Source organism: Saimiri boliviensis, chromosome 8 (assembly GCF_048565385.1).
Source record: "Saimiri boliviensis isolate mSaiBol1 chromosome 8, mSaiBol1.pri, whole genome shotgun sequence".
Classification (NCBI taxonomy): Eukaryota; Metazoa; Chordata; class Mammalia; order Primates; family Cebidae; genus Saimiri; species Saimiri boliviensis.
Genome location: NC_133456.1, coordinates 5,350,983 through 5,378,651, shown reverse-complemented (window position 1 = coordinate 5,378,651; position 27,669 = coordinate 5,350,983). Strand labels below are relative to the sequence as shown.

The 27,669-nt window shown below is 42.3% G+C and overlaps 2 protein-coding genes across 12 annotated transcripts in view; one reads left to right on the top strand and one right to left on the bottom strand.

The window, feature by feature from the left end:
- Window positions 1–3,632, bottom strand: part of ERC2 (ELKS/RAB6-interacting/CAST family member 2) — a 970,127-nt gene extending 966,495 nt beyond the window's left edge. For 6 of the 11 annotated variants that reach the window (XM_074403639.1, XM_074403634.1, XM_074403636.1 and 3 more), the window contains exon 1: window positions 3,408–3,631. The gene's annotated coding sequence lies outside the window, so the exon portion shown is untranslated. Of the gene's footprint in view, window positions 1–3,407 lie in introns of all 11 variants that reach the window. The other 5 variants (XM_074403644.1, XM_074403638.1, XM_074403643.1 and 2 more) reach the window with 3 other exon arrangements.
- Window positions 3,633–26,854: 23,222 nt separating this feature from the next.
- On the top strand, window positions 26,855–27,086 carry LOC120367171 (translation machinery-associated protein 7-like). The gene has a single exon (XM_039477458.2). It carries the CDS (start codon window positions 26,855–26,857, stop codon window positions 27,044–27,046), a length of 192 nt encoding a protein of 63 aa, XP_039333392.1. The 3' UTR covers window positions 27,047–27,086.
- The last annotated feature ends 583 nt before the right edge of the window (window positions 27,087–27,669 follow it).

Here is a 27,669-nt window from a genome sequence, read left to right as displayed (position 1 = left end):
AAACTGAAACTGTTGGCTAGCAAGAAGGTGCCCCATGGACTAGCCAAAATGTTAACTGGTTAGATTTTAAAACAAAACAAAAAAAGGCTCGAGGATGTCCTAGTAAAACAAACAAATGCAGATTGTACAAAAGTCAACCTAACCAAAGTCAAAGACTCTGTAGGTAAATTTGTGGACTCCAACACCATTCACTATTTATCAGGATACCTGTTTTGCCAAACCTTCACCATTGAGTTTCACCAATAGAAAGAGGCTGATAAGGCTTATATCTTGTAGCTTTTCCAACATAATAAAGCAAGAGGGGCTGGACACTGTGGCTCACACCTGTAATGCCAGCATTTTGGGAAGCCAAGGCAGGTGGATCACCTGAGGTCAGGAGTTTGAGACCAGCTTGGCCAACATGGTGAAACCTCATCTCTACTAAAACTACAGAAATTAGCCAGGCATGGTGGCAGGTGCCTATAATCCCACTACTTGGGAGGCTAAGGCAGGAGAATTGCTTGTATCCAGGGGTGGTTGCAGTGAGCCGAGATTGTACCACTGCACTACAGCTTGGGTGACAGAGCAAGACACCATTTCAAAAATAAAATAAAATAAAACAAGAGAACCATGCTATTACAAAAGAATAACTTTAAATGTCATATCTAATCACTAATGGAAAGGGTCTCTGTAAATAACGAAGAAAATAAAACTCTAATCCCTTGGTGAGGAGACAAATTGAATGATGTTAAGAGTATTTATTCAACCAAGATCTATTTAGAACGCCAACTGGAAATTTAAGGTGTCAAGAAAAATGGAAGAGTGTGAATTTTGTTTTGTTTTACCTTCTGTTAGGTCATCAAGTTTGGAACTACATTTCTATGGAGCCAAAACTGATCTACTGGAAACATGTAGTAAAGAAAGTTACTAAATTTCCCTATTGGCCCATGCCACAGCCTTCAAATGGGAAGGCAAAACAGGTTGACAAAAGGACTGTCAGAATCACAGTGGGCTCTTAAAAGGGTTAGCTCTATGTATGTCGGGAGAACCCACACCTTCAGACTGGACACATGCAGACTACACAACCAAAATTTGAAGTCAAGGCCACGGCCAAGGTCATGGGCTCTCGGTAAGACAAACCTGAGCTCAGGTTCTTACTTTCATACTAAACTGTAGCAAGATACTTAATTCCTTCTAGTTACTCATCCATAATTTGGGCATAACAGTAGTACCTAAGTCACAGGGGCTCTACAAGGTTTAAAAAAGATAATGCATATAAAGTACCCATCAAAGTACTTGCATACGCAATAATGATGATGATGATAGTAATAGTAATAATACTACCTTAAAAACCTGGTTCTACATGAAAACCATCCTAACCAGTATATTCTGGCTCACAGTCTATTTATGAAATGCTTAATTCAGAGCATTATGTTCACATCCAGGTACAGCCTCTATAAAGTGACCATTCTTTGGATCAGTCAGTAATTTTGCTAATGAATTCAGGGAGAAGGGTGTTGAAAAATCAGCCTTTCACTAGCAGTGAGTTGAGAAGGATCTGGTCCTTCACCCATGATTTATCCACCCATGAAAAGTCTTGCTGGTAAAAACCATGACACCATCACCTTCCATTCCCCTCCCTGCTAAAACTGCAAAAGTATCTTATGAAAGCACAGAAGCAAACAGACAAGATGGCTTACGCGAGAAAAAGGCAAACTCTACTACTCCTTGGAAAGAAAACGGCTTGACCCCACCACCGCCGCCAGACTGACACTCTGCAAAAGAGAACAAGGCAGCCCTCACTTCCAGAAGTTAACTGTCAGAACTAAACGAATCCCTTCTATTCATGTGACTCCCCATAAAGAACGTTTGCCGGCTTCAAAAATATCTTACAAATCAATCCAGTAGAGCCAAGACCCAAGTACTGTATGCTGAGAAACAATGTGACTTTACAAGGACAAGAGTGACCATAGGAGACAAAGTGCCACACCCTTTTCCCGGACAGCTCTACGGTACACGGTATCTCTTATAAAGACTGCAATTCTGGAGAAATAGGTGGGCCATTCTAACACCCCCTCCCCCCATTCATTCTTTACACAGAGTCATTTCATTTTCGTTTTTAAGCCAATGGCCTCGGCATCCACAACTACTACAACTAATAATCAGGGGGTGGAGGGTAGGGGATGAGGAGGACAAGGAAACACAGGTCAAATATACTTGCTTCTAAAAGCCCATTTTCAAAGAGTTTTCTTCCCATTTGTCTGCCTCTCACAGCTGGATCCCCATACCTGGTGGAAACCAATGGTTAAGTAAAACCACTGATTTAAAGAGCCAACCAGGAAACTAACCATGACAAGTGGGAGCTGCCCTCCTCTCCCGAGCATTGATTGGCTCTTTGGGTTCCACCGGTCCCCATTCTAACCACTTAAGTGGCAGGTGTGGCTGTCAATCACAGAGGGAACTGACAATTCACTGCTCCGGGAGTAAATTGCCTTTCATCCAGCAAAGGCAGGTAGCAGCCTAAAATCGATCCACTCCTAAAAGAGCGGACCCTCCCTCTCGGGCAAGGAGAACCGAGACCCTTAAGTACGAAATAAATAAGGCAGGGCCGAAAGGAGAGTTTAAGAGCGCTATTTTATTACCCCGAGCCAAAGCAGCCCTTAATCTTCACTGTCCTAAGATGATCTTTCAAAGGCTCGTACGCTATTTTTTTAAATTAGGTACCCCTTCGTAAGTATCTCTTTTCTGTATAAGTAGGAGATGGGAAGGAGGAGGGAAGGAAATGATGCCGTTCAGTTCGATTTCACATTGTATTCCTTTTCATGCACCATCCCCTAGCCCTCCCCGATAAATCGGCTTCATTTTCCCTGACAAGGGTTTTTTAAAAAAACAAAAAAAAAAAAACAAAAAACAAAAAAAAAAAAACCATGCTCCCCTCGGAGCCCACCCAGGCAGCCAGCCACCCCACCCCCTGGGCTGGGGCTCTACCTTTCTCCACTTTGTTCTGCTTGGGGTTGCTCAAGACCCCCGCCCCCGCGAACACCCCACCCCTCGAGGCAAGAGGGGACGCCAGGCAAAAGAGGGGGGTCTGAGAGAAGAAAGGCGGTGGCAGTGAGGGTGGCTGCCGGAGAGGGACTGCGGGAGGTGGCCCGGGCCGCCGGGACGAGCGAGCGGCGCCCGCGCGCCGGAGGAAACCGTGCACTTGTTCCAATCCGGGGGTTTATACATCAAGGCAAATCCTCCTTTAGGCCGCCCCATCCCTCCCCCCGCCCGAGAAAGCCCCGGAGGAGGCGGATGGTTCACCCCTAGGCTCCCCACGATAACGCATTGCAGCTCCCCACGAGCGAGGGGGACCGGCACGAGGGCTGCCCGGGCACGGGCGCCCAGAGGGAGCCGGGCACCAGGCGGCCCCGGCGTCGGCGTCTCACCTTTCCGCTGCTCGCCCTGGGGCCGTCCCACATGGATTTTTACAACCTCACGTCGCCTTGGCCCCGGGCGGCCGGGAGGAGCCGGAGCCGAAGCCGGAGCCGGAGACCGAGCGAGCCGGTGCGGGAGGAGGAGAAAGAGGAGGAGAAGCGGGGCGGGGAACGGGGAGGGAAGGAGGGAAGGAGGAGGACACCGCGCGGAGGGCCGGGGCCGGGCGCGGGGCCGGGCGGGGCCGGCGGCCGAGGGGGCGGCACCCGCCGCAGTCCCGAGACGCGCGCTCGCGCGGCGCTGCCAGCCGCTGCGCTCGGCGGGGCTCCCACCCGGCCGGCCCGCGCGCTCGCCCGCTCGCGGAGGCCCTGACTCACATTCCCAGCATTCCCGAGGAGCCGCTGGGGGGGCCGGGGCTGGGGCCCGGGCGCCTCCGCGGGGGGCAGCAGAGAGCGCCCGGCCTGGGCGGGGGTCTTCGCAGCGCCTCCTCCCTGCAGGCCGCGGCGCGAAACACCTGGCCCCCATCTTCTGTCCCCGACGCCCCTTCCCAGGTACCCCCTTCCAAAAGCTGCCAGGCACTCCCAGAACTTGTCAGGTGGCTTTGGCGACAGGGGCAAGGATGGCACTTATCTTTTAAGTTAAGCGTAAGAGTGTTGGGTGGGGGGGGGGGGGTCGTGGTTACCATACCCTGGCACCGCCCATCAGCTTTCCTGTTCCTTAGGAGGTTGAAAGGATTTCATAAAATCTTTATCGTGCTCCCAAAGAAAGGATAGAATGAAAGATAAAGACGGGAACAAGAGAAATATCATATCCATCATATTCATTGAGTGTCTCTTCTGTGCCCTGAAATGTGCTTGCATTGTCCCAATGTGAGGTAGAAAGATGATGTCTGAGTTGATAAACACACACGCCTCAAGGTAATGAGCAAGAGGATTTAGACAAGTTTTTCATTGGAAAAAGCTTCAACTCAACAAGTCTGGGGCCCCAGCTGCTGCCATTTTATATTAGGGAGGATAGTGGGATAGCCACGGGCGTCTTTAAACTTGGTCTCTTTCACTGAGTAGTCAATTTGCAGGGATAGAACAGTCATTTCCTTCCTGTCCTGATGAGTCTGCTTCCAGCAATTTCAGTAGCCAGATCTAAATTTCTCCTGCTGGGAAGTTCAGACAAATAAAGCAAATCCAGCCATGAGATGTTTGGGCGTGCAGAAGTATAGAATTAGTACAGTGATTAGAGGATGGCTCCTTTCCTCCCCTGGTGGGAATTTAATTTTTTTTTATTTTTATTTTTTGTGACAGAGTCTCACTCTGTCGCCCAGGCTGGAGTGCAGTGGTGCAATCTTGGCTCACTGCAACTTCCGCTCACTGAAACCTCCGTCTGCCAAGATCAAGTGATTCTCCTACTTCAGCCTCCTGAGTAGCTGGGATTACCAGAGTCCATCACCACACCCCACTAATTTTTTATTTTTAGTACAGATGGGTTTTCACCATTTTGGCCAGACTGGTCTTGAACTCCTGACCTCCAATGATCCACTGGGCTCAAGCCTCCCAAAGTGCTGGCATTAAGGCGTGAGCCACCACGCTCGGCCAGAATTCAAATATTAAATGATGCCTGCTCAGGGAATCAGGCTCTGAGAGACAAGGATGCCTTCCTGTTCCAGTCTAAATGCCTGTTCCTAAACTGTACACTTCTGCTATCTAAGGTTTTTCATGGACTCTCCTTGCCTTCATCCTCTTCTTCCTCTCTCTCACCAAGAAATTAGCACGCATCCTCCTGACCTAGGTGCTCCAGGGGCAAAACAAGCAACACCTGTTGTGTTTAGTTCCCCACATACATCCTTGACAGCCTCTGCTCAAAAGGCATGTTGTATATGAGAGCCTTGTTGAGAGTCCTTTGAGAACTCCTAAAATGCCATATCTTTTGAAATGTGGCCAACATTTTTTAGTACCCCCTCATGCAGACACTTACATTTTCTCAATTACTCTCACAAAAACTCTTTAAGATGTTTACCATCTTTCAGAAAAGTTGGGTAACATACCCGGGGTGATCCCGTTAAGAATTCATTTAAATCAATGCCTGAGATTCACTCTGGTTGGCCACCCATTCTCTTTTCCTTTGATCCATGGGTTTTAAAAGGAACCCTTGACATTCAGGGGCACAATTGATTACATACATGCTTATGTACACTTTTCCCACAAAAAGAAGATTCATGGTTCTCAACAGATTTCTTTCATACTGGGTCCTCGACCCAGAAAAAGTTAAGAATAATTACTTTAAATAGAAAGTGACTCTATGTAGTAAAACAAAGAGTGGAAGTTATAGGAATCTTAAGCAAATCATCTTTATCCTCTCTGGGACTTAGTTTTCTGAAAATAAAAGGCTGAACTAACGAATCCTAAGATCCCTTCCAACTTTAACATTTTCTAACTTTATGTTAAAGTACACATATGTGTATGTATTTGTACACAAAATACATACATACACACACACACACACACACACCCAATATGCTAACAAATAGCCATTGTGAGATCTAACCCTTCAGGACAGAAAATTCTAAAAACATATCGTATTTTCTAAAACATGGTTCGTTGCCCTAGGGCAGGCGTCCCCAAACTTTTTACACAGGGGGCCAGTTCACTGTCCCTCAGACTGTGGGAGGGCCGCCACATACTGTGCTCCTCTCACTGACCACCAATGAAAGAGGTGCCCCTTCCTGAAGCGCGGTGGGGGGCCAGATAAATGGCCTAAGGGGGCCGCATGTGGCCCTCGGGCCGTAGTTTGGGGGTGTCTACCCTAGGGTTTTTGTTTTCATGGTGGTTGTTTGACAGCTATTCACATCTTTCTTCATCATGGCAAGCTCCTCTCAAGCAAGTCAGAGAGATCATACTTTTATGGCAGGTATTTTTTTCTCACATATTCATTCATTCATTCTAACCATACTTATTGAGCATCTACTTTATTCTAGGTCCTGTGGGTTCAGAGCCTCTGCCTCAAGGACTGTACAGTTTAGTGAGGGAGACAGATAAGAAGCAGGCAATAACAATACTGCCTATGAAAGCATAAAGTTCTGGGAACTGCAGGAGTGTGCAGGAAGGACAACCAACTGTTCCCCTGGGGTTCAGAAAAAGGTTTCCTGAAGAAATGTCAAATTTGCTGCCACATCCAACTTTGTTGCCCTACCCTGTGCTCAGCCTGGAGTGCCAGCTATGGTAGATGGAGCTGTGGTGGACACCTTCCCCTGGCTGAGCCATGACAGTATTTGAAACTGAGCTTGAAGAATGAGTCAGTCAGCTGGCATTGAATGATGAGATTATAGACTGTGGTGGCCCAAATTAGAACTATGGCACCAAAACCCATGGTGCCAAAGTCATCAGGAAGTAAGTTCTAAGACCTTTGCCAAGCAAGCTGGTCTGTAAAGAGGAGATCAGCCAGCCATGTAGACAGAAATGAGATTCCCGAAGACCTAAAGGACTTATTTGACATCCCCAATGGGCGTATCTAACCAATATCTCAAACTTGATTTTTATGCACCAAGTCTCCTCTCTCCCAAGGTTACCCATCAGGATAATGACATCACCAATCATCTTTTTGCTCAGGTCCAAACCTAGGAGCATCGTTAATTCCTCCTTTTGCTCATACCACATATCTACACCATCAGCCGGTTCTATTAGCTTTACTTGGGCCTGAGCCAAGCCATATCAGAGCCCAAAGCAAAAGAAAAACTGTGTATCCCTAAATATTTTTGGAACCAAACAGAAAAAGTTAAGCTCTACAATGAAAAAGCATGACTATATATAAAGCACCGTAATGCCCAATCAGTTCTCCTATGATTGTCAACCCTCATAAGGGTGCCACTGTGGGAATATGATAACCAAGTAGCCTTGGAACTTAGCACAGGTTGGAAACAACAGTTCTTGTTACACAATGATGCAGGGTCATAAAACAAACAACAACCTGTCTTGGTTTTGTTTTTGTTTCTTTGGATTTTTTTCATACATTTTGAATCTAGTAAGAGCAACAAAGAACCAATACTTGTGTACTCCGTACTATGTGCCACGCCCTGTTCTAAGCTATTTGTGTGCATTAGCTGACTTACTCCTCTCAGTCGAACTAAACTATACCATTGTTGTGCCTATTTTACCGACAGAGGCACTGAGGCACTTGTAAGTAAGGTAATTTTCCAGGACCACACAGAGAAATCATTGCAGGACTGAAATTCTAACCCAAGAAGTCTGACTAACTCCAGAACAAACAAGGTAAAATCAACTGGACTTGGTGAGCAATTGGCTATGGAACAAGAGAGAGAGTAAAGAATGCTCTCAGGAGTCTGGTTTGGCAGCTGAGTGGAGAGTGTGCCATTCACTAAGACTGGAAAGAAAGGTTGGGGACGAGTACAGGTTTATGGAAATTTTATAGATCATATGGGAAACCCATTTATGAACAGTTTATGGGTTCAATTGGAGGATTTTCATATTTGAGATGCCAAGGACCTTATGGTAGAGATGTCCAGTTTCAATGTGCTTTGCAGTCAGACAACAGATACTTCATGAAGACAGTATATGGGAGTCACCAAGTTTGGTGATTAGAGTCCTGGGCACAGCTGAATAACCCAGAACAGTTATTAGCATGTCCACAGGAAGAAAATCTAGTTAAATAAGAAACAAAATCCCTAAACAACTTATAGTTATCTATTCTTCTTAGGCATAAGGTCATTTGTACCAGTCTTAACAGGGCAGATTTTAGCTCAAGAGAAACATGGTTGGGCTGCCACTTTAAAACAAAACACCTAATTAACCCACCACCACAACAGTTGGACTGAAAAAAAAAATCACCCAATCCTTTAGAAGCCAACAATTGGTTCCATTAAACCATTCAAACTATATTTTCCAGGAATGTTTTAAGACCTTTATAGGCTTAAGCATCATAGCAAACATATCAAAATCCAGCACCATCAGAAATATATGTTTTTTGGCTACACATGATAGCTCACATCTGTAATCCAGCACTTCGGGAGGCCAAGACAGGAAGATTGCTTGAGCCCAGGAGGTCAAGGCTGCAGGAAGCCATGATCACATCACTGCACTCCAGCACAGGTGACAGGATAAGACTCTGTAAAAATAATAATAATAATAATAATAATAATAATACACACACACAATTTGTTTTTCTGTGAAACTGTTTGAAAGTTTTTAAAATTATTTGACCAAGAACGATTCATTGTATTTACTTGTGGCTATGGTTGTCCAAAATCATTAAGCATATTCAGAAATTATTATAAGATGAGAAGAAAATCTTATGTACAGTTGTTTCCAAATGAAAGGAAATATTTATAAACATGAAAATCCATGAAGTTATATTTTGTACACATTTATTAAACATTTAATTCTCAATTTATAGTTTTCTATAAATCTGTCATCCAAAGCAGTCAAGTCTTTCAGGGCCTCGTAAAAATGTCGATTATATGTGCATATACTGTAAAATTGCATAAATTTCTTTAGTTCCTTGGTTTCTAATAACTTCATTTCCTGATTCTGAACACTCATGAAGTCTGACCACCCTTGCTATCCTTGGCTTCCATGAGAGGCCTCTATGTTTTTTCAGTAGATATCTTCTTTTTTGTTTGTTTATGTATGCATCCTTAGGTATCTTGAGTGAGTTTCTCTTCCTTGCAACTTCAAGTACTGTCGGAAGTGAAAACCAGCTTCCTTCTACCTAGGCAAGCCGCTAACGCTGGGCTGTGTCTGTTTCTCTGTGGTATTTTCCATGAGCTGCTGCCCATTGCTTGGGCTTCCTCTTCCTTCCTCATTCCCTGGCTTGGCTATTTAAAGTTAGTTCATTAGCACGTTTTAAATTATGATAAAAGCTGTAAAATTAGGAGAATTTTTTAACATGCTCATTTTAAAATAACTTCAAGGTAGAAAAGGCCTGTTTGAAGCTCTCGAGGAGAGAAATAACCACAGACACAGGCTGTAAAACCTCCACCATGCAGCAGACTCACATAATCTTCTTTGCCTCACTCAAACCCTGCTTCCTTTAGTCTTGTACTTTTTGCTACCAAAGAAGTTCTATTCAAACACCACGCTGTTTTCCTTCTAAAGCTAAAGGCTTACGAGAGAGTTGAGCTAGCCTAGAAACCTGTGAAGAGTTCTTACCTTGAATCTTGTCTGCATTTCTATTCATGCAGATGCTGAAAAGACCCAGGCAAAAAATTAAAACAAGCTAGTAATAGAATTCACTATAATCAGAAAAAAATAACAAAATTGGGGGGAGGTATTAAAATATGAAAGGGGTATAAAATATCAATTACACAGTAGCCCACCTTTTTATAGTTTTCCTCCATAGTGGCAAAAGTTCAGAATTTAATAGTTGTGTGTCTTCAGACAAATTGCAAATTACTTACTTAGAGATTCTTTTTCTTATTTATAAAATAGGACTAGTTCACAGTTTCTTTTCAACATGACTGTGATGAGGATAAAAATATATAACTATTCAGGTAAAGTCCTTAGATCACTCAAGAAATGGTGGCTTCTGTGCTTATAATAATGATCATGAAAAGAATATAATTTACATGCAACATTCTTAGAAGGTTTAAATTAATCTGTGAAACTTCATGATAAATGGCCAGGTCTAGGGTGAAGCAAGTGAAACACTAGCCTTGGGTGCAAAATTCGAGAGGGTACCAAACCCTCAGTTATCAAGATACATTATATTTTAATATAATATTTTTGAAAAACAAATTCGCAAACTACAGCCCATGGGCTGGCTGCTTGTTTCTGTAAATAAAGTTTTATTGGAACTTTTGAGAAACAACAGAGAGAATAAAGGACTGGAGCTTCCCTTACAGGAATTTTACACCCTGAGGGTCCAAAGAAGAATTTCTTATATTAGGGCTTTTTAATTAACAGCCAAATTCCTAGTGCTGGGAGTGCTGCCGAACACTTGCATTCATCTATTTTCTTTACAGCTTAGCCTCTCTCTGGGAAGGAGAAAAACACCTGTTCAAAAGGTGGCTCATTGTGAGAGGAAGGATAACAAGCCATTCAGCAATTCTTGGAACCAAAACAAACTTGTTTACCCATTTAAACAAGAACTCAAGGTCTACAAAATACCTGCTTTTGACTATATATTTGAAAAGTCAATGAGATAAATGTCTGAATAAACACACTGAATACTTGATAAATATGAGTCATTTTTTAGTAATAGGAGAATTGTTAATGTAATTTGAAGAGTGGAATCCACAGTTGTACTGCAAAGATATAAGTGATGGGTTCATTAATCAGCCTGCTGCAGAACAGGGGCCAATGCTAGATAAAGGGAGAATAGAGCATTAACCCAAAAAATGGGATTGGGTGCTGGTTTTTCTTCCAAGCATTTGGTCTATATCCTATCACCTACAAGAGTGGCTCAGATTACTGAATGTTCTAGCACTAAGGAATTCTTATAGACAGTACAAAGCTTCATAACTTACGTTGCCAAAAATGTATCCATTTCTTGAAACACATTTTGGATCAGCTCTGAGGAAGAGTTCTTTCCCAAACAAAAGCCTAACTATACAATTAAATGAAAGGGAATTCATTAGCTTGGAGGAGAATAATGAAAGAAAACAAGTTATTTTAAATAATAACAAATATGAACCAAATTGGAAACAGCTTTAGAGTTATTGCTCTTGGGTTTGATTACTGAGATACATTATCAACTGAACAAAGAGCTTATCAGTTTAGGACATTTTTTACTTAACCTTTCAATGAAAATCTTAAAACTTCTTTCAGCATACAAAAATAGGCGGAATGGCTTAGAAAATAAAATTGAAATGTTCCAGAGAAAGCAAAAACTTACCTTCTGAGATAACTGATCACCACTTCTAACATCCTGGTGTTTATTCCCTTGGATTTTTTAATGTATATACTTTTAAAATTGGGTCCAATTATGGTTTTCATCTTTCAGTATCCTTTATCTCCTTCTAGCTTTACTCTTTGCCCTTCTGGCTTCAGAAGTTGTCATATCACTTTTCCTCTTTGGCCACAGTGATTGCTCCAAGCACTAGACACACGAACATAGCCACACCAATCAGAATCCTTTCCTGGAATTTTTCAACTGCTGGAACTCTATTCTTCTCTAGTCAAGGAGCTATAAGAATGTAATAACAGGCCAGGATGCAGTCGCTCATACCTGTAATACCAACACTTTGAGAGGCTGAGGTGGGAACATCTCTTGAGACCAGGAATTCAAGACCAGCCTGGGCAACATGGCAAGACCCCATCTCTACAAAAAAATGAAAAATTAGCTAGACATGGTGGTGAGCACCTGTAGTACTAGGTACTCAGGAGGCTGAGGTGAGACAATTGCTTGAGCCCAGTAAGTTGAGGCTGCAGTGAACCACTGCATTCGGCCTGGGTAACAGAGCGAGGTCTTGTCTCAAAAAAAAAAAAGAACATAGGCCAGGCGTACTGGCTCACACCTGTAATCCAAGCACTTTGGAGGCCAAGGCAGGCAGATCACCTGAGGGTGGGAGTTCAAGACCTGCCTGACCGGCATGGTGAAACCCCGTCTTAAAATAAAATAAAATAAAATAAAATAAAATAATTTTAAAAAAAGAACGTAATAACAGAGTTGGTGGTATCCATGGCTCCACTGTCATGGAAAAGCTTCAAACAGTGAGAGGCAGAGACAAAAGGGAGAGAGAAAGTCTTGGCCCTGAGAGCATTCAGGTTCCTGATTCCATTGCTAAGGATCCTGATGTCGCAGTCATTCCCAACGCTCTTTTGTGCAGCTCTCTCTTCAGTTCTCGGAGTGACTCCAGCATTGTTCCAGTTTTTATAACTGTCTTAGACCCATAGTAAGTTCCATTTCTTACTGAAGCTATTCCCCAAGGTTGTCTGCCACTTGCAGCCAAGAGAATCCTAATATACATACTCTTCTGCAATTTGATTTCATTCAGTTAAAATTGTACATAGCATGGACAATTTCCATATCAGTGCACATCTCCTTCTTCCTTTTCAATGGCTGAATAATAGTCCTTTGTATGGATGAAAGTTTATGACCTTTTTCTAAAGCCAGCTACTCATGAAGATTTTAAAAGTGGTAAACACAGAAAACTATATTCAGCTTGAAGAGCTGCAGCCACATTAGGAATGGTGATTATTATGGAAATGAGAGGCCGGCATTGATGAAGTTTAAGTAGCACATATTCCCCAACCACCCATGTAGTACTCGTCAAATCTGTCTTGTGTAGAGTAATTTCTGGCACTTGTTATCACCTCTGCAGATTTCTAAAAGCTATGCCTTATATATGTACCCCAGTTTCCCTGCTTCACCTATCCTTGTAACCTTAACTCAACCACTCATTCACAGGGTCTTTAAAGCTATTTGTTATAGATGAACATTTTGCGTGATGTTTAGAGGAGGCTGTGTTTGCATGAGTTGTTAAGGCCTGGAACCTTAAGTACAATTAGTACCAAGTGTGAATCTATCTAAATATCTGAAACCCAGTGTTTCTATTATGCAGTTTTCAAGATATGGAGCAACTTCAATAAAGAGTTACACTTGGGCTTCATGGTCACACATTAATTGGATCAAATTCCAGTCCCTCCATTTATACATTGTGTGGTCTTGGGCTAAGAGCCCCTCTAAGACTGTTTTCTCATTAGAAAAAAATGAGGGATGATTAATAGTACTTACCTCATAAATAACTTGAGAAGATTAAATAAGAAATTGTGTGGAAAATTTCTATGACTGTGCTGCATTTATAGTAAATGCTTAATAAATGGAGGCTAGCGACATCTTCTTCATGATATTCACTACATTCAGTTGTCCAGGGCTGTATACCACTTCTACCTTCCAAGTTTTTCAACTGCTAAAGTGACTTTCAGAAACTGTTCTTTAAAAAGCTGGGTGCTAGCCAGAAAACATTTGGAAGCAAAATAGTCCTAAAAATAAGGAAAGGATGCATGACTTTTTAAATGTTGAATTTCTCTTTAAGAGCAAAATTCTACTGTGAGTAAAGATCAAAATTCATTCTTTCTGTGACCTTGTTCCAAAGTGAAGTTTATTGGAGCATAATACATGTCAGATGTTGTTTAGAGTGGCATATGCCCTTCTCAGGATATGTTGAACATACGCTGTGTGTCTTGGGGTTTTTCTAGCAGGTGTTTTGAGGCTGAAGAGGGGAGAAGGGTTCTGTTCATTTGACAGCAACATCCATAGCCCAGAGGTTCACCCTGGATTATGTTCTCCAAAGTACAAACAGATACAAAAAGGACAATTTCCTAGATCCTTAAGGCAAATAGTTTGTGAAATAGAATTCGAGGGACTTTTTCTGATGGTTTTACACTCTTGGGAATTGAGATTAGTTACTCATACAAAATACAGAAGAGGAAAAAACTGCAGCATGGGTTGGGATCCAATTTAATACCTTCCAAGAATGGTCCTCTTCTTGCTGTTTCCCTTGCTTAACACCTTCTTCTCCCACCACTCCACCTCGATAACTTGTTTTTCCTTCAGCCACAACTCAGATGGCATTTCCTGTGGCAGCTCTCCCTGAGTCCTCTGTTAGGTGTCATGTTATCAAATCTCATTGCCCACCGTACTCCTTCATAGTGCTTTTCAAGACCATCATGGAATAACTCACTCTTGGACTCAGTGCTGTCTCACCCACACACCTGTATGCTCCAGTTTCACCAGGAATAGGACCACTTCTAACACACTCGCCCCAATGCCAGGTCCCTTGTAGTGATATTTTAAATATCTTAAAATCTTGGGAAAAAAATGATTTGTTCAATACATTTTAACTACAAGCTTTCAAAAACCCAATAAGTAGTTGATTTGCTAAGGAGTTTTCCTTACGATGGTCAGAAGAATGTCTTTATTCCAATGTAAGCAAAAAAAAAAAAGCCATGATAGCTATTTGATGTCATATTATCAACATTCTCTGAACTTATTTAGTTATCAGTTTCAGGAAAGAAAATAAAGAAAATGGTAATTATAATCATTAGCTCTAATCGGGTGTGTAAATGGCTAGATTCAAAAGGGAATTGAAAGAGACTCCGGTAAAAGGGAGCTTGAAAGCCATACCCGACCTGCATAGTGTGACCTGCATAGTCACACTAAACAAAGATGGCAGACAAAAGCCAGAGTGAACAAAAGACAAAAGTCAGAGGGTTGCTGATGACACTGCTTACCTCACTGAAGCACCTGCAATGTTGAGTTTCAGAACAACGTTGACTGGAAGAAACTTCTGAGACAACTTCCTCTTCTCAGAGCCAGCCAGCCTCTGCTTGGATCCTCTCTGTGATAAAGCCCTCACTTAACACCACAAAGCGGTCCATTCCATTGTTGAATGGTTTAAAGGATTCGATAGTTTCTCCTGACATTAAGACCAAAATGTGTTTGACTTTAATTCCACCCATCAAAATCATTCTGCTCCTTGGCAGATGTACCAAGGCTAACAGTTCTAGTTCCAGCATAAAGTGAACTCATGTTTGAGTATTACTAACTGTGTGATCGTGAGCAAATTGCTTCATGCCCTCTAAGCCTCAGTTTCTTAACCTAGATACTCAATCTTAGCCTGCAGTCAAAATTTAAAAATAAATACATGTCAAGCACTTAGCCCCATGCCTGACTCATATAAAGAGAGAGTTGTGAACTCTTCATAGTCTTTCTTCCACATGGCAAGCATTTCAGATATAAGAAGACAATGGCCCCATTTAGACTTTTCTAGGCTAACTCCAGGTTTCTTTGGCCATTTCTTCTATAAGGTGCCCTGTGACATCTAGCTGATCAGGTCACAATGGACTCCCAGAATTGAATCAAGTTCTGCAGGAAACAATTCATTCAAACTTGTAGATCCACTGCTCCCAGCTACTCTGAAGGCTGAGGCAGGAGGATCGCTTGAGCTCAGGAGTTCAAGATCAGCCTGGGCAACATAGCAATTCCCGATCTCAGAAAAAGAGCTACTGCAGGGGTGAAAGAAGGTAACAGGAAAAAGCACCCCAGTCTGTGCAGGTGTATAAGAGGCATGTCTTTCCCATGTCTGCACCCTAAAATTCTGTGTATGTAAGGAAGAATTTCAACCATGTTTGCAGTCTCCTCATACTTAATTCAACTGAACTCTTTTTTTTTTGTTTGTTTAAGTCTTTTTCTTAATTGCATTTTAGGTTTGGGGGTACATGTGAAGAACATGCAAGATTGTTGCATAGGTACACACATGGCAGCGTGATTTGCTGCCTTCCTCCCCTTCACCTGTATTTGGCATTTCTCCCCATGCTATCTCTCCCCAATTCCCCACCCCCCGCTGTCCCTCACCTATTTCCCCCCAACAGACCCCAGTGTGTGATGCTCCCCTCCCTGTGTCCATGTGTTCTCATTGATCAACACCCACCTATGAGTGAGAACATGCTTTGTTAGATTTTCTGCTCTTGTGTCAGTTTGCTGAGAATGATCGTTTCCAGGTTCATCCATGTCCCTACAAAGGACATGAACTCATCATTTTTGATGGCTGCATAATATTCCATGGTGTATATGTGCCACATTTTCCCTCTCCAGTCTATCATCGATGGGCATTTGGGTTGGTTCCAGGTCTTTGCTATTGTAAACTGTGCTGCAGTGAACATTCATGTGTATGTATCCTTATAGTAGAATGATTTATAATCTTTTGGATATGTACCAAGTAATGGGATTGCTGGGTGAAATGAAATTTCTATTTCTAGGTCCTTGAGGAATTGCCACACTGTCTTCCACAATGGTTGAACTAATTTATACTCCCACCAACAGTGTAAAAGTGTTCCTATTTCTCCACATCCTCTCCAGCATCTGTTGTCTCCAGACAACTGAACTCTTTTAAAGGTAAATTTTATTGTTCTTGTGTTCTAGTTTTAAGAGCAGCATATGTTCAACACAGGAAATTTGCAAACTCTTGAAAATAAAGAAAAGAAAAATCTTCCATGATACTATTATCCAGCGATAAATTGCCATTAGCATATATTGTGTCTCTTTTCCTCATTAATTTATAGGTAACTTTATCACCAACAACTTCCATTTACATCTTATTGGTTTAATAAGGTAACCTCTAGCTACAAAGGAAACCAAGAAATATAGTCTCTTTTATGGGTCACTTTGCTGCCTTAAATAAAACTCAGGTTTTATTAATAAGGAATATGGGGAAATGAATATTAGGAGGGCAACTGGTAGTGTCTGCTGCACCTGTCTTTTTGAACATTTCGTTTGTTTTCAATTTGTCTGTATTATAAACAACATTTTGATGAATGCCTTATAGGAAAATCTTTGTACCTATCTCTGATTATTTATTTAGGACATGTTCCTAAGAACAAACTGAAGGGCTTCAGGATATGTGTCTTTCAAAGCTATTGTTATATGTTATGCAATTAACTTTTTAAGCAAACACAGCATGCAACATTTGTTGTTCTTAAATTTTATCTGTTAGATTGTAAAAGCTTAGTTATCTGGCATTTCAGTGTGAATTCTAATCTCCTTCCCAGATTTATTCTATTTAACTGACTAATAAAAAGTCTTGGCTGATTGTGGTGGCTCACACCTGTAATCCCAACACTTTGAGAGGCTGAGGTGAAAGGATCGCTTGAGACCAACCTGGGCAACACGGCAAAACCACGTCTCTAAAAAAAAAGTACAAAAATTAGCCAGGTGTGGTAGTGCATGCCTGTTGTCCCAGCTACTTCAGGAGGCTGAGGTAGGAGAATCACTTGAGTATGAGAGTTTGAGGCTACAGTGAGCTGAGATCACACCACTGTACTCCAGCCTGAATGACAGAGAAAGACCTTGTCTCAAAAAAAAAGCATGGACACGATGACTCACGCCTGTAATCCCAGCACTTTGGGAGGCTGAGGCAGGCAGATCACGAGGTCAAGAGATGAAGACCATCCTAGCCAACATGTTGAAACCCCATCACTACTAAAACCATAAAAATTAGCTGGGCATGGTGGTGCACGCCTGTAGTCCTAGCTACTCAGGAGGCTGAGTCAGGAGAATCACCTGAACCCAGGAGGTGGAGGTTGCAGTGAGCCGAGATTATACCACTGCACTCTGCACTTCAGCCTGGTGTCAGAGCAAGACTCCATCTCGAAAAAAAAAAAAAAAATACTGGGTAAAGAGTTCTGTGACATTCCATGACAGACCTACCTTCAATCTAACACTAAACCATTAGAAAGCCTTCTCAACACAATTGCTTAAGGAGCCATGACTTTATTTTATACTCAATTGACAAATGTTTTCTGAGTGCTTTCTATACACTAAGCACTGAGGTGGGCAACACATGTACAGAATGGGTAAGAATGGGTAAGACCTCATTCCTGCCCTCAACTGGCCTAAAACTACTGTCCAGCTCACATTTGCCACCTTGTCCCTATGGATGCAAAAGAGACTTTGTCAAATGCTTTGTCCATATCAGGATACATGTTGTCTATAATATGCTTGTGAAATTCTGGTCTGACAATCCAATCCAAAAAGGAAATAAGGCCAAGCTGGCTTCATCTGGCCATACCATCATACATAGAAATGTAGTAGCCTTGCATTCAGATCATAAGCAATCACATGTTGCATGTATTTTTGTGCTCAACCCTGAGCTAAGCACATGCCCAATAACTATCTGTTAAATGAATTAGTCTTGGCTAATTAAATGGATGTGTGAATAAGTTAATATTTACTACTTCTAAAACCAAAATGAGGCTTACTACTCCATTAAAAAGTATAATAAACCTCCAAGTGTCTATTCTGTGTATGAATTGTGAGCAAGTATGTGTGAATGTAGTTGTAAGTCTGTGGGGGGTGTGTGTGCAAGTATATGTGTGTAAATATGTTGTGTCACTTCCCAATAAAGTATTGGTTTTATAAGATTCTGGAGGGTTACTCCACTGTAGTTATTTTATACCCTCTTTTTTAATTCTCAAAGTCATTAAAAAGCCAAACATTTAAATAAAGTAAATTTACTTATAAACTAAACTCATAGATCCACCTCATTTTTTAATATAAAACAAGATATGGAAAAGAATCTAATGTTTTGTCTGTTTTGCCAAAACCCAAAACCTTTCTTCTTTGGGCAAGGAAATACTCACACCATAAGGAATAATTCTTTAATTGCTTCTAATTAAAATAAATGCCCATGCACCCTGGGTCTCTGGGAACATGACTAACACTTGCCTCACCTTGCAGATGAAGCATGGGTAAGGGTGTGAAAGTAGTGGGTATCACCTCAACACCACCGCCTCCTCTAGCCTTACAGCTGAAATCAGGCACCCACCAATATCAGCGGACCCAGAGGCTCTTTCCAAAAGCAAAATATGTGAGACTCTCAGGGAAGCTCAGATATCGAGTCAGTTCTTGAAACAGATTTCTGAGGAAGTAGTTTAATAATTAGGAGACCATGGCTTTGGAGACCAAGAGATCCCTCTGCCAGGTGAACTTGGGCAGCATACTTAACTTCTGGGTAGAATAAGAACAAACATACCTCATATGCTTATTATTAGGATTTCATGAACTAACTCATAAGAAGCTCTGAACACAGTGCCTGACACAGTTAATACACGAAAGTGTTAGCTACACAGATACCTAGGACCACTCCCACAGATGGATTTAATCAACAACAGGGCAGCTATATATTCTGGAAGCTCACCATCAGACATATCTAACATGTAGGCAGAGTTGAGAACCCCTAGTTCAGTTTTTATCCAAACACTGAGCAAGGCTGAGAGTGGGACACCTGCTATCCATGACTGAGCTCTAGCAGCAAGTCAATTACACATTCGAAAGGAGGAGGAAGAATGAATTTCACCAGGAAACCTCAGGATGTGTAGGAGAGATATGGAGGAATTTGAGGTTGAGAAGGAGAAGAGGAGGACTATATTAGCCTAGGGCTAAGACTGTGGGGAGTGAGGACAGCTTGCAGTCTATTTCAGACACTGGTGAAGGTCTCCCACCCACTGTCCCAGGAAGTCATGTCTGAGTCTTGTGCAGAGGGAGCCTCTAAGCAGAAAGTAACTGAGCCACTTCCATTGGGTTAGGGTCTGTGAGACAAGGGAGCAGAAATAGAGCTGATTTGAGGTCCAGATGACAAGGGACAACACCAACAGTACTAATAGTAACAGCAGCCACCTTGCACATACATACTTGTGCCAAGAACTTCACATGCATCAATAATAACAACAGTTAATATTTATTGAGTGCGTTCTACCTATCAGGCACTAATATAAGTGTTTTACTGGTTTACTCTCATTTAAACTTCAGAACAATCCTCTGAAACAGCTACCACTTTAGCCACACTATAAAAGAAAAGACTTTGGTGGAAGAAATCTAAGAAAGAAAGAAATAAAAAGAGAAAGAGGGAAAGGAAGGAAGGAAGAAAGAGAGGGAGGGAGGGAGGGAGAAAGGGAGGGAGGGAGGAGGGAAGGAAGGGAGGGAGGGAAGAAGAAGGAGGGAAGAGAAGGTGGAGGGAGGAAGGAAGGTAGGAAGTGAGGGGAAGGGTGAGAGGGAGGGAGAAAGAGAGGGAGGGAGGGAGGGAGGAAGGAAGGAAGGAAGAAAGGAAAAAGGAATGGAGGGAGGGGGAGGGAGGGAGGAAGAAAGAGAGAAAACGAGGGAGAGAGGAAGGAAGGAAAGCAGGAAGGGAGGAAGGGAGAAAGGGAGGGAAGAAGGAAGTAAGGAAGGAAAAAGGGAGGGAGGGAGAGGGAGGAAGGAAGAAAGGAAGGAAGTGAGGGGAAGGGTGGGAGGGAGGAAGGAAGGAAGGAAGGAAGGAAAAAGGGAGAGAGGAAGGGAGGAGGAGGGAGGGAGGAAGAAAAGGAGGGAGGGAGAGAGGAAGGAAGGGAGGAAGGGAGAAAGGGAGGGAAGGAGAAAGTAAGGAAGGAAAAAGGGAGGGAAAGAGGGGGGAGGGAGGAAGGAAGGGAGGGAAGGGCGGGGGAGGGAGAGAGGGAGGGAGAGAGAAAGGGAGGCAGGCAGGCAAAGAAAGAAGCTCAGAGAGGTGAGGTGACTCACCTAAGCTCACACAGCTAGTAAGGTCAGGCTCTAACTGGGTCATCTGCCTCACAAATTCAAGCTCTTGACCAACTGCTAGACAACTGAGCCTCCTACTATCTGACACATTCAAAACAGCTCCAGAATGCCCATCCCAGCCTTCAAACAAGCAGCTGTCTCTTCAGAAGGTGCTGCCCACACAGCCATAGGATATAAATTTGTACCAACCTACTCAGAGTGGGCTGTGGTTGGATGTTCCAATTTTAATCGTCAACAGCAGTGCCCAAGTAGTTCTGGCCATTCAGTCTAATTTGTGGGAGAAGAGGCAGTTGGCAGTCTGTGAAAGCAAAGGCTGCAGAACACGTGAAGGTAGAAGTTGGGGAGCAGATGTAGTCTCTACAAGTAACAAAGGTCAAAGAATATATTTCTTCCATGAGACCAGCATCTAAAACATAAAATGACAAGCGAACTTCAGCTTCTAAGCAGTGGAAACTTTTTCTAAGTTATCAAGAATAATAGTGATATATTTAATATGTTTTTTAGTATCTGTATGTTTCTTCCTTGCCTTGATCATTAATTTGAGAAAGTACATAATTAGAAGTAAACCTATTCACAGCATCTTCACCCCAAGAGACTGAAGCACTTTAATGTCATAAGTAAGCCAATGGGATTTCTGATTGGTCTCTGTCTTTAAGACTTGCCTTTTGACCTTAGGTGAGTAATTGTACCACAGGGAGTTCATTAGAAGAAGTAGAAACCAGGACCGCTGACCCTCTCTCGTTGGCTGTCCACAGGGGAAGACCCAGCAGTAAACAGATAAGGAAGGCTTTAATCTGTCACTGAGTTTCATTATGGTCTGATGCTCTTCCCTGTTGCAGAACATGTCCTTTGTAGCATTTACAAGCCCACTAGAAGCTGACAGTAATGACTACTAGTAGTACATCGTAGCTTTCCATTTGTTTGATTTATTTCATCCTCCTAACAACCTTTTGAGGAGTTCAGTGCTGGCCTTATCCCATTTGACAAATAAGGAAAATGAGTCACAAGGCTTGCCTAGTTTACATGACTGGGATCAGAATTGGGACCTGTGACATCTCCAACAAATGCGTAGCCAACTGTGCTTACACAAAGATTGACTTAGAACGGCCATCTTGAACCTTTTTTTTTTTTTTTTTGGAGACAGAGTCTCGCTCTGTCACCAGGCTGGAGTGCAGCGGCACGATCTAGGCTCACTGCAACGTCCACCTCCGGGGTTCAAGCAATTCTCCTGCCTCAACCTCCCAAGTACCTGAGACTACAGGTGTGTGCCAACATGCCCAGCTAATTTTTGTATTTTTTAGTAGAGACGGGGTTTCACCATGTTGGCCAAGATGGTCTCAATCTCTTGACTTCATGATCCACCAGCCTCGGCCTCCCAAAGTGCTGGATTACAGACAGGAGCCACCGCACCCAGCCTTGAACTCTTTTTAAAATAGATGTGACATGAGGCTTAAATAAGTAAAGGTATATATGAAAGACCAGGGTGAACTAGGGGTTCTCAACTCTGGCTACATGTTAGATATGTCTGATGGTGAGCTTCCAGAATATATAGCTGCCCTGTTGTTGATTAAATCCATCTGTGGGAGTGGTCCTAGGTATATATGAAAGATTAAACACTGGAGAACTCAAGAACTTCAAGCTAAACTTGAAGGACTCCTATAATAATAACAGAGCCAGCCGCCACACATTGAACAATTGCTGGGTGCTGGGCACTGAGTCAAGAACTTTACATGGATATATCCTCTCATTTAGCACTCATTACAGTTGTGGGAGGTGGGACACTATATTCCCCATTTGCAGGACAAAGGACTGTATCCCACAGAGTAGCTCTGCCTGAATCTGGACATTCCTCATATCAGAACCATTACTTCTCACCAAAACCCCATGCTGTTTTCTGTAATTAATAGATTGGGGGAAGGAAAGGCGTTTCTTAAAAGCAATTCAGTGGTCTGAACCTTAAAAATGCATTATCTTAAGATTTTGCATGCCAAAAAGAAAAATCAGTCAAGTGTGTTGAAGGGAAATTTAAGTTATTCTTAGATTTCTTATTGTTATATACAGCATGGCAGAGTAGTTAAGCAGGCTTTCTAGCTTTGAAGCATGAGAGCCTTTCTAAGCCTCACTTTCCTCATCAGAAAACTGGGGATAAAATTATGCTACCTTATGGTGTTGTTTTGAGAATTAAATCATATAATACATAATAAATGAAAGGTGGCTGCTTTCACAGCATAGTTATATAATGATGTTGCTAATAATAAATAGGACATATACTGTAATAAGCAAAAGGTATGGAATTCAAACAATAGCTTTTTTAGTCTCTTCTGTGCTAATAACCATTTATTTCCCGTTGCTACATATTTAATTGGTGCTTTTTACTGGAAGCTTGGATTTGCGACTTTGTGTGGTGAGGAGGAATCCAGAGTCATTTTATGTACAATAATGATTTCTTCTGCTTAATAAATAGAAACCCAGAACAGCACCAACAGTGGGATGGGAAAAATATGATTTACTGGTATTTTGCTCATGCAAAACCAGCCTGGGGAATGCCTTTGCATCAGATGAGGACCATACAGGAGATGCCAGCTTTTCTTCATTTCAGAAAATTTTATTGGAGCATCTGCCAAATAGTATCCACATGTTCACAGGGATGGCCAGCCTCGCTGGTTTAAGGTGAGTTATAGGTGTAATGGGCAGTTCCAGGGGCATCCCAAGTCTCTCAGTACTCAACTATGTAGAAAATCTACATCCCAAGCCTCTCAATACTCCCACTAGATAGAAAGAAACAGCAGCAGCTCCAGCTAGCTGGCTCCCTGTCATGACTTGATGCCGCTGGAAAGTTCTGGATCCCCAGGACTTACAAATATTCAAGAAGCCAGACAGAAAAGCCCTGCTTGTCTATGTCAATGTTTTCACAACAGTAACTTGTCTATAGTCATGTATCTTGTATGGTTTGAGATCCCATTTTCATAACCATTGTCTTCATTACTTTGGGCAAGTTCTTCCCCCCGAGTCTTGATTTCCTCATCCCTAAGTTGGACATAATAACAAATTCTGTTTAGAAATATCTCAACTTTGGGCTGGGCACCATAGCTCATGCATTTAATCCCAACATTTTGGGGGTCAAAGCAGGAGTAAGGTTCAATCCTAGGAGCTCAAGACCAGCCTGGGCAACAAAGCAAGACCCCATCCCTACAACAAATTTAAAACTTAGCTAGGCATGGTGGTGCACACCTACAGTTCCAACTACTCAGGAGGCTGGGGCAGGAGGATCGCTTGAGTCTAGGAATTCAAGGTTACAGTGAGCCACGATCACACCACTGCACTCCAGCACAGGAGGCAGAGTCTCAAATACATACATAATAAATAACACAACTTTGTAAATAACACTGTGATAACCTTCTACCAACAAACTAATATGACTTAGCCCTGAAAGTTTTTTGACTCTTGCATTAGCTAAAAAATTCTTTTTGTTTTTAAAAGTAATTTCAGCTTTTCCTTTAGTTCCAGGGAGTACATGAGCAAGTCTGTTACATGGGCATATTGCATGATGGAGGGGTATGGGGTGTGATTAATCCCATCACTCAGGTAGTAAACACAGTACCAAACAGTTATTTTTCAACCCTTTCCCCCCCTCTCCTTGCAAAATTCTTTTTGAATAAATAATTCTCAATTGTAATTCTTTTTTGACAGCTTATACACTCTGCTTCCAATCTAGGGAAGTGTTTTCCCCAAGAGTCAAAGTGCATTCCATGAAATGCCAGTCCCATGCAACACTCCTGGAAGAGGAATTGGACACCATAAACCTCAGAGACTCCAAGAGTACATTAGCAAATTAAAGCTTCTGAGCAAATGAAATCCTACAGAAGAGAAATCTATGTTTAACTCAACATTTCCCAGTTATTGGTCCATTGAACCCTTTTCTTCTTTAAATTTCACTTAAGTCCATGAAGCTAGTTCCAAGGAACATACTTTGGGACAATAGTTTTCAAACTTTCATGCTTACCAGAGCCACCTGGAAAGCTTAATAAGACAGATCTCTTGGCCCTGCCTCCAGAATTTCTGAACCAATAGGTCTAGAATGGGGCCCAAGAATGTGCATTACTATGCAGTTTCTAGGTGACGGTGATGCTGCTGATCTGGGACCATATTTTGAGAACCTCTACTTTGAGGTATGTAAAATGAGAACTCTCACTTTTTACTACTTTCAGACTATTTTGATAGTAACTCTGGGCTGTCAAAAATCCACAGCAGTCATACAATAGTGGATGTGAGAGGGAACTTACGTTCATTTATCCAACCAATATTTATTGATCACCAACTATTTGTGAGGCATGGGGCTGGGCAGTTGGGGTAAGTGGAGAAACTGGCATGACATCTATTCTCTTAGAGTTCCCAATGCAGCAGGAGAACAAATTAAATACAAATAAACATGATTGCAAACTGTGATAAGAATAATTATGGAGAAAAAGTAGAACATGGTCAGGGAGAGATTTGCACAGGGGCTTAGTTTAGATTCGTTTAAGTATAACCATAAAGTCATTGTAGCTCCTTCCACCGAGAGGCAGTGTCTCTTCTTCTACCTTTTGGATCTGGGCTGTCCTCATAACCTGCTTTGACCAATAGACTGTGGCAGAAGTGATGTCATTCGTGTTGCAGAGCCTAGGCACCAAGACGTCTTCAGCTTCTATTCCCACCCAGTCGGAAGCCTGAGACTACCATACCAGAAAGAAACTGGGAGGAAAAACCATGTAGAGAGGGAGAGACCCACATCTCAGCTCAGCCCAACCCCAAGTCAACCTGTCAGCAGACTGCAACCACAGAAGTGAGCCCAAGTGAGACCAGCAGAAGAACAATCTAGCCAACCCACAGAATCATGGGAAATGATGAATACTTGTTTTAAGCCATGACATTTTGAAATGCTTTGATGTCAAGCAGGGAAAACAATTAGGGATCATCAAGAGCTCTGTGATAAAGATCGTTTAGGACAAAGAATAAGTAATGCTGGGAAGGCAAAGAGTGGGAGAGCATTTTAGGCTGAGAATGGTGAAGTTCTGGCTTAGGGATGGGCAGCTCTCAGTTTGTCCAACAACTGAAGGTAGGTCCCTGCAGGAGGGGGTAGAGTGGAAGAGCGAGTGTCTGCTGTGATAAGCCATCCCAATGCCCCCATCTATCACCTGCTTCAAGACTGAGGCACTCAATCCCCTGGCTTCTGTTAGCAGTGGCGACTGACTGTGCTCAGCTGATCCCTGTCTGGGAATTCACTTTGGTTGAAGAGAGCTGCCTAGCCTAAGGACATGGTCCTCCTTCAGGGAAGCTTCCATGCAATGATACGTCTATTATGTATGTGGAATGGGAGGCAGGTATTGGTATAAAGTCCTGACCACTTCTTTGCAATAATTCAAGGCATAGCACTTCCTTTGAGATCAGCTGAGGACTTTGTCATGAGTGCATCACAGTGCAACTTCTCCATTGGCCCAGTCCTGCTTTCCTCACTGCCCTTCCCCATGGATCCTGCACACTCCCTGCTAAGCTTCCTGCATGCAAATCTGCATCTCAGGTTCTTCCTGGGGAACCCAGAGCAGAAGTGGAAAGGATATTTGGAGTGACTATTCCAGTAGCAGAAGCGAAAGACAAAGAGAGCTTGGACTAGAAGAGTGGCTTTGGGATAGAGATAAGCAGACAAATTTGAGATGAGGAGGTAGAGCTTGGAGAAAGATAAGGTTATTTGAAAGATGGGGAAACTGAAAGCAAGACAGGATAACCAGCAATGCTGCACGGAGCCATATTGGAGTCTGAGGCAAAAGGAAAGATCAGTAATACCGATCTTGTTTTTATTTAAAATTTATTGCATTTTGTTCACCATGGGGGTTTTTTGGCATTAATTTTGATTTTTAAAAATATTGCTTCTCTTTCCTGCTGAGTGTTTTGGCATCCCCTTAAATTTTGCACTGCAGACTTATACCTCACTTACTTCACCCTACTGTTGGCCCTGAAAATGTTTATCTTAAGACAGTAAGTTTTGGAATCATTTCATTTTTTTAACTAAAGTTTTTTTTAAGAGACACATGTCTCACTATGTTGCCCAAGATGGTCTCAAACTCCTAGCCTCAAGCAATCCTTCTGCCTCAATCCCCTCCTGCCTCAATTCCCACTGAACCTGGCTCTGGAATTGTTTCTTACACAGCAATAGATAACTAATGTGGTAGCAGTGAGTCCTTTGGAAATTAATCTCTCAAAGCCTTGGTTTTCTAATCTGTGAAACAGGGATAAGAGCATATTTCCTATGGTCATTTTAATGATTAAATGAAATATTTCAGGCAAAGTCTTTAACATAATGACCATCACACAGGGTTTCAATTCAATGTTTCATCAGTTGTCATCAACAGAATCACAAGAGTGAGATCCTGATTTTAAGATCCTACAGTAGGGGAAAGGGGCGGCAGGCACCATGTCCGGCCAGGAAGGCGGCAAGAAGCCCCTGAAACAGCCCAAGAAGCAGGCCAAGGAGATGGATGAGGAAGACAAGGCTTTCAAGCAGAAACAAAAAGAAGAGCAGAAGAAACTCGAAGAGCTAAAAGCAAAGGCCGCGGGGAAGGGGCCCCTGGCCACAGGTGGAATTAAGAAATCTGGCAAAAAGTAAGCTGTTCCTTGTCCCTGAGGAGATGGTGACCCTTTATTTCATCTGTATTTAAACATCTGTATTTCCTGCCATAGCATCTTTTGCCACCTATAGCTGGAATTAAATGTTGTCTTGGAGCTGTTGTACATTTAAGAATAAACTTTTGTATTAAAAAAAAAATCCTACAGTAATACTATCATTTTTTTCAAATACGAGGCAGAACTTCCTGTTCTGTTTCTTAAATACATTTTTCTAAATTTTCTCCCTTCTAATAGTCTTTGTGAGCATAAATTTAAATATGAAAGATAGTGCCTAGTTGATCAAAAGCAACTGGTAACACTTACTACTCTGAATGGAAACAGGACACCCTGAATTGCTGTCTTAATTACTATTCATATTTATTGAATCTCATGAATTGTCAGGGTTCTCAGGCAAGCGCATCATTCATTTTGATGTTCAGTCTCCCCGACAACCTACAAAGTGAGCATTCCCCATTTCCCCCAATTAATGCCCATTTTACAGATAGGGAAACTGAGGGAGGCCTAGAGAAGGTAAGCATTTTGCCCAAGGTCACAGCTGGAAGGCATTGTTCTCAAGGGCTCCACAGCCCATGCACAGTTTGCAAGTGGAAGTATTTCTCTCAA

Coding starts and splice junctions, on each gene's coding strand:
- LOC120367171 (XM_039477458.2), top strand. CDS start 26,855: ATGTCCGGCCAGGAAGGCGGCAAGAAGCCCCTGAAACAGCCCAAGAAG.